At 43.0% G+C, this 7,724-nt stretch overlaps 1 protein-coding gene across 1 annotated transcript in view; it reads right to left on the bottom strand.

The window, feature by feature from the left end:
- Positions 1-350: 350 nt before the first annotated feature.
- Positions 351-7,724, bottom strand: part of CAPS (calcyphosine) — a 40,697-nt gene continuing 33,323 nt past the window's right edge. The window contains exons 4-5 of the mRNA XM_088448888.1: positions 2,659-2,868; positions 351-1,044 (exon numbers count right to left, since the gene is read on the bottom strand). Of these exons, the coding sequence (XP_088305014.1) occupies positions 943-1,044; positions 2,659-2,868 (312 nt within the window). The 3' untranslated portion in view covers positions 351-942. The remainder of the gene's footprint in view (positions 1,045-2,658; positions 2,869-7,724) is intronic.

Here is a 7,724-nt window from a genome sequence, read left to right as displayed (position 1 = left end):
ATCGATTGCCACCTGCAGCTCGCCAATGCATGCTCCTGCTAGCTTCATCATGTTTCCCTCCCCTAGCCCCTGTTATTTGTATTCCCCGGTCTGTGGTGTTATATTAATGTTTGCTACTTATGCTTTGTTCCCCAATTGCTGTTTCAGGGTGATATACAATTTCTGATTTGTGTTGACAAGAACTTGTGTTCTAGCTTTCTAATGGTCCTATTTACTATGCTGCTAAATATTTTTCTATTGCCAACTATAGCAGTAATAGAAAATCTTTTATCTCTGCATTTACTTATGTTCACCAGACTGACTCATTTATTCCTACCAAACACACACGAGTAATACAGTTACGAATGACACTAATTAAAGAGAACATTTTTATTTATTATATAAGTATATTGATGCTGGAGTCATGCAACAGTTTAACTATATACAACATACTGCTATAAATCAACGTAAAAAGTATAAATAAGGGGAAGGTCCTCTTTTGTGTATTTGTCTATTCTTGGGGTAAACGTATAATAATGTGGCCCAGAGGGCCTATTTTGCAAATATAATAACCCCTATACTCTACATCTACCTGTTGGCTAGATACCCTCTATATTAGAGTGCATCATATTTTCCTGCAGATTTTAATTATACAAGGGTCCAGAAATAAGCAGTCTTCTGTGTACATCTGTCCCTCCATCTAAAATAAATTATCTGGACGTCATCAGCACTTTAAACTGAATAGTGAGAAAGCAATCTGTGTTACTTAGCTGATTTCTGTAACACAACAGTGCTGGCTGGCCATAGACAGGAACTCTCTATATACTGAGGGGGCTGCCATAATATCCTATGTCAGGGCCTGCAATCCCCTGCATGTGCAGCAATGGGTCAATGAGATCTATTTTTCTAGGAACTATTCTTCTACCTGTCAAGATTGCTTTATTTAGCTCTGTAGTAAGAGTTTTAAATTTTCCATTCATTCTTCATCATAACAACAAAATAAGCATCACTGTCTATGGAAGCGCTGACCCCACTGTAGTAATTCAGGAACTCTTCTGCTGTTACCTGTATGAGGCAAACACACGTGGTTAGAGATACAGGCATACAATATGTTATTGGAGACTGATCAACACCTTGATTCAGAGTTTCCAAAACTCCACCATTGCCGTCCAGGTTAAGGATATCCGTACTTGAGTCCAGATGGTTAAATCAAAATGACTGAGGTACTAATTAATTCACCTCTGCTCAAGCAAGGATATCCTTAAAACGTGGCTTGTAATAGCGGAGTTTGGGAAATGCCTTGATTGATAAGTAACAAAAAAAAGGATCCATCATAAAACTGCGGAATAACTGTTGAGTGTTAGAAGTAATGGTCAACTTACAAAACGCATATGTATCTCTTTAATTGGAAGCAGCTATTTACTTCTATGGAATACATTTTCCTGATGTGTGTATGTTTTTTTTAGTAAATTTTATTTCATGAACATTAATACACAGAATGGAAGATGCTTAATCAATTTATTCGCCCATTCCAGGTGCGTGTAAGGGAGGAGTTAATCTAGACAAGACAAAAAGTCAAAAATTCCCCCAGCATTCTACAATGGGCCAACACAGACTTACATGTTATATAATAATAATAAAATGCAGGGCAGGCTTCAGGGTGAAGCTGTCTGCGACCAAAAATGGGGGTGTGGCCTAATTACCACAGACCACGCTGCCTAAATGTCATCATTTGGGGGGGTGCCCGAATGGCACGCCTCCCGTTAACGTCAGGCTGGGGGCAAGCCGAGCACTACCTCAGTAGCTGGTCTGCTCCCAGCCATCTTCCTGCACTGATTGGTTGCCGCGCACATGCATGCAGCATCCATTCCTCTTCTCTTGGGCTGGCACTGCCACATGGCTGCGGCGGTGGAGGTGCCCAACCTCCCGTGGGACACTTTTCCCCGCGGGTGGAACAGCAGAGCAGTGCCCGAAAAACTGGATTGTCCCGCTGAAATGGGGAATTGTTGGGAGGGGTGCGTCCTCTATGTGGTGGCGCCCCTGTTCGGCCGCACTGGTCGAACATGCATTGAGCCAGCCCTGATAAAATGCAGAGGACTCTGATACACACATTTGCAAATATATGATGTCACCAGCCACGTCAATGTGTCTCTGCTCAGGTGGTCCTACACTGCATAATAGTAGCCCTACTATGGGTCATATATTCAGTTGTTTCTAAATTGAGAGCCAACTCATCTGGAGACATATGGCATAACTAAATATGCCATATAATCCATTTAAATTATGACACCTATGAATTACACAGATTCTGTGGCTGGCTGATTTCAAGTCTTCATTTCACCAGATTTTAATCAGCCACAGAAACTGTGTAATTCAGCTGTGTCCCGAATTAAACGGAAGATATGGCAAGCTTACCTATATAACAATACAGGCATCAGCATTCTCTCCAGTAACTGATCCCAATCTAGAAATACATGACTATATGACCCATAGCGGGGCTATTATTATGTAGGGTAGGACCACCAGAGGAGAGACACCTTGACGTGGCTGACGTGGTTTATCATATATTTGCAAATTTGTGTATCTGAGTCCACTGCATTATATTATGTAGGATGCAAGTCTCTTTTGCTGGCCCATTGCAGATCGTTGGGGGAATTTTTGTCCTTTTTTCTTACATACCTGTCCATCCTTCTTGTTCGGTGAATCAAAGTTGTCCAGAAAATGTTGGAATACCTGTCTCTCATTCCACTCTCCATTCTGATACTTCTGGTGACATTTTGGGTTGTAAACACCCTTGAGGTCTTCAATAGTAATCAGTCCATCACCTGTTTTGTCCATTTTATGAAAAGCCTCTAGTATGACTTGTCTGCGAGCATTGGACATTGGTGGCTATGGAAGACAGTACATGCAGTCATTGTTATTACAGCTCTCTTGTTTAGCAGGTGCCCACAATTATCAATTTAGTGTATGTACCTCCCCAAACTGTGATTTTTTTCTGTCTACCTTTTCTATGATGCCTGCATCTCCCCTCAATGCCGGGTAGGAGATTAAAGTAGGAGGAGACATATTCATAGTTGATTCTAGATCTTCAAAAACAAATATGTTTTAAGGATTATTGTGTGACTAAGGTCAAAGCACATCTGTGTTATAATTCCTCATCTCATTTATATGCTGTTTTAAAGATGGCAACTGCAGCCAAACTGCAGCCATACCTATTTAAATCTTCTCCGGGATCACACCATTTCTAGCCATGGAGGCATCAAAAACCCTCATCCACTTACTAATCATCTCCAGATTGGACTACTGTAACCTCCTCTTATCTGGAGTCCCTGTCTCCCACCTCTCTTCACTGCAATCTGTCCTCAATGCTGCTGTCCGGCTCATCTTCCTCTCCACCTGTACTACATCTGCCTCCCCTCTCCACAAAGCCCTACACTGGATTCCCTTCTCCTTCAGATTATAATTTAAATTTTTAACACTAATGTATTAAGCCCTTATCCAATCCTCTCCCCCTACATCTCACACCTCATCACCCTCCACTCTACCAACGACTTCCGCCTCTTCTCCCAACTGATTACCTCCGCCCACTCCCGCCTTGATTTTGACTGTGCTGCCCCGACCTCTGGAATGTTCTCGCTAACCCTATAAGTCTCCCCACCTCTTTAAAAAGCTTCAAAAGAGCTCTCAAAACCTACTTATTTATTCAAGCCTTCCAGCTCACATCCTCACAGCTCCATACTCCTCACTCACTGTCTCTCCCCTCTGCGTTAACCCTGGCTGTCTGCCCATCCCCTAGAGATTGTAAGCACTTATGAGCAGGGCCCTCTTCCTTTGTGTGTTTTCCTTCTCTCACTTATATCATCATCTCCTTCCCATTGTCAGCAATGGCTTCGAACTTCAGAGTTCAGCAACTACTGCTTTTGTGGGTATTAGGACTGCATCTATTGTTCTTGTTTTGTTTACTCTGCTTTTGTTTATATACTAGGTAAGGCGCGACAGACCTTTTGGTGCCATATAAATAAAGGATGATAATAATACCTAACTGGGCCCTAGTGCAGTGGCAGATCTAGACTTCTCATTTAGGGTGGCGGTATAATGATAATAACCCTGACTCCGCTTTTCTATCCTGGCACCACCCCTTTCTGGTCCCAACTCCTCCCCATGGTGACTCATACTATGTCTCACACACAGCCAGACGTCAACCCCTCCACACTGCGTGGCCAGGGGCAAACGCAGGATTCGTGGGAGGGGGTTTCCTTGCGTGTATGTATGTATGTATATATATATATATATATATATGTATATATGTGTATATATATATATATAAATATACATATAACAAACAGTAACCCAGCACTCACTATAATGTCTATATCTTACCCAGTTACCCTCCATGATTGGTGTTCGGTAACCCTGACATAAACATCACATTAATGGTGGCACTCAGGGATTTGAAAAAAATCCATCACCTTTCTGGTCGACGTTTCAATGCATTCGCGTGCCCTGATGAAATTGCGAAGGTATTGAAACATCGACCAGAAAGGTGATGGCTGTGTCATCTTTTTTTCAAATTCCTGAGTCCCACCGTTAATGTGATGTTTATTTTTATATATATATATATATATTTGTAGAACAATGTAATGGCTATGGTGCCAGCCAATAACAGAATATAAATGAATTATATATAGATAAATAAATAAATTAATAAGAGTGATTCCAATATAATGATATATATAACAGGCCGCTCTACCTAAGGGTGTCAGCTGAATACCAGTGATAAGTATTGGGGTGTAAATCCCAAATGAGAATAGGGAAATAGTGAAAGATACAGTGACAGGCGTCTCTAATAATAAAAGTGCAAAGTGCAATAAATATATGAAAATAAAAGCAATTTATTCCAAATTCATAAAGACATACTAACACAAACAAATAAAACCGCACAGAATAATACACAAATATGAAATTAATCCTTTAAAAGTGTCAATCTAGTTCAAAATTATATTAAAGGAACCTTAATATAATGAAAGAGCAATGAAATGAAACTATTTAGCCATGTGCTTAATTGAAAATACAAGTCATAAAAAAGCCTCAGCACCATGATGTTTAAATAAAGTGCAGAAAGTCAGTAGTATATATTGCACAAGCCCAATAATATATACTAAAAGCAAATAAATATATGCGGAGAATCGGGTTTTAAAACAGCAGCAAACCTGTCGCTGTATCTTTCACTATTTCTATTTCTATATATATGTGTATATATATATATATATATATATATATACATACATACATACACAATAGAAAGGTCGCACTCACATCAGTAACGGTTCTCATCCACTGGGTTGCATCCAGGACTTGGGGTCCAAACTAGGGGTGAGCTGGTTCGGATTTCTGAAATCCGAACCCCCCCCGAGCCCCCCCGATCCGGGGCCGATTCGAGTCAGCCTCGACTTTTCCCGCCTGACTCGGATCTGAAATCGAGGCAAAACGTCATCATCCCGTCTTCCGGGTCTCGCGGGTTTTGGATCCTACATAAGGTACCCGCATCGGCGCCATTTTCTCACTCGGCTGTGGACAGTGAAGAGGGAGGGTGGGAGCTAGGGCTCGCTGGGCTGTGTAGTGTAGTGTAGTGCAGTGTAGTGTTGTGCTGTGCTGTGCTGCGCTGTGCTGCTGTTGTCCATAGGGGCTGTGTCCACTCCTCCAAAGTCCATAGGGGCTGGCTGTGTTGTGCTGTGCTGCTGTTGTCCATAGGGGCTGTGTCCACTCCTCCAAAGTCCATAGGGGCTGGCTGTGTTGTGCTGTGCTGCTGTTGTCCATAGGGGCTGTGTCCACTCCTCCAAAGTCCATAGGGGCTGGCTGTGTTGTGCTGTGCTGCTGTTGTCCATAGGGGCTGTGTCCACTCCAAAGTCCTGTGCAGAGTCCCAGTCCTAAAGGGGTGCTGTAGTGTTGTCCAGGGGGTGCTCTGTCCATCAGGGGTGCTCCCCCCAAGTGCAAAAAAAAATAAAAAATTCTGTGTTTGTGAATTGTGTGCGCAGTAGCCGCACGTGCATCAACAAAGTAGTGCCAAGCGTGCGCCTGTGTCATAAGTAAAGGGCGGGCTGGCTTGACCGTTAAAGGGTGCTGTAACCCCCAAAGTACACTCCAAAGAAAATAAAAAAATATTTTCTGTGTTTGTGAATTGTGTGCGCAGTAGCCGCACGTGCATCAACAAAGTAGTGCCAAGCGTGCGCCTGTGTCATAAGTAAAGGGCCGGCTGGCTTGACCGTTAAAGGGTGCTGTAACCCCCAAAGTGCACTCCAAACAAAATAAAAAAATATTTTCTGTGTTTGTGAATTGTGTGCGCAGTAGCCGCACGTGCATCAACAAAGTAGTGCCAAGCGTGCGCCTGTGTCATAAGTAAAGGGCCGGCTGGCTTGACCGGTAAACGGTGCTGTAACCCCCTAAGTACACTCCAAACAAAATCAAAAAATATTTTCTGTGTTTGTGAATTGTGTGCGCAGTAGCCGCACGTGCATCAACAAAGTAGTGCCAAGCGTGCGCCTGTGTCATAAGTAAAGGGCCGGCTGGCTTGTCCGTTAAAGGGTGCTGTAACCCCCAAAGTACACTCCGAACAAATAAAAAAAAAAATTTCTGTGTTTGTGAATTGTGTGCACTGTGGTTGCACGTGCATCAACAAAGGAGCAGCGCCAAGCATGCGCCTGTGTCCCATAAGTAAAGGGCCGGCTGGCTCATTACTTAAAGGGTGGTGTAACCCACAAAGTGCACTAGTCTCCAACAAAAATAAAAAATTATTTTCTGCGTTTGTGTGCACCTTAGCCGCACGTATATATCAATATAACATAAATGGAGGACCAAACTTTCTCCGATAACAATAAAATAGGGAAAGATCAAGAACCACTTCCTCCTAGTGCTGTTGCTGCTGCTGGGAGTTGTTCATCATCCCAGAGAGGAAGTAGGAACACCACTACTTTTACTAAACAATTGACCCTCCAACAGTCATTAGCGAGGAGGATGAAGTATGACAGCAGTCATCCTGAAGCAAAATGTATGACTGAGGCCTTGGCTGCTATGTTGGTGTTAGGCGTGCGTCCGGTATCCGCCATTAGTGCAGTGGGATTTAGACAATTGATGGAGGTAGTGTGTCCCCGGTTCCAAATCCCGTCTAGATTCCACCTGCATCCTCAAAGCAGCAGCGACAAGCATGCGTCTGTCTGTTAAAGGGTGGTGTAACCCTCAAAGTACGCGCCACAAACAATAAAAAAATTATATATTTTTTTTCTGTCTTTGTGAACTGTGTTGGCTGTAGCCGCACCTGCATCCTCAAAGCAGCAGCGACAAGCGTGCGTCTATCTGTTAAAGGGTGGTGTTACCCCCAAAGTGCGCTCCAACAAAATAAAATAATCTTCTTTTTTTCTGTGTTTGTGTGTGAAATGTATGCGCAGTAGCCGCACCTGCATCCTCAAAGCAGCAGCGACAAGCGTGCGTCTGTCTGTTAAAGGGTGGTGTAACCCTCAAAGTGCGCTCCACAAAAAATAAAAAATTCTTCTTTTTTTTCTGTCTTTGTGAATTGTGTGGGCTGTAGCCGCACCTGCATCCTCAAAGCAGCAGCGACAAGCGTTCGTCTGTCTGTTAAAGGGTGGTGTAACCCTCAAAGTGCGCTCCACAAAAAATTAAAAATTCTTCTTTTTTTTCTGTCTTTGTGAATTGTGTGGGCTGTAGCCGCACCCGCATCCTCAAAGCAGCAG

Source organism: Taudactylus pleione, unplaced genomic scaffold (assembly GCF_031769625.1).
Source record: "Taudactylus pleione unplaced genomic scaffold, aTauple2 ptg000471l, whole genome shotgun sequence".
NCBI lineage: Eukaryota > Metazoa > Chordata > Amphibia > Anura > Myobatrachidae > Taudactylus > Taudactylus pleione.
This window is presented reverse-complemented; position numbering and strand designations above follow the sequence as displayed.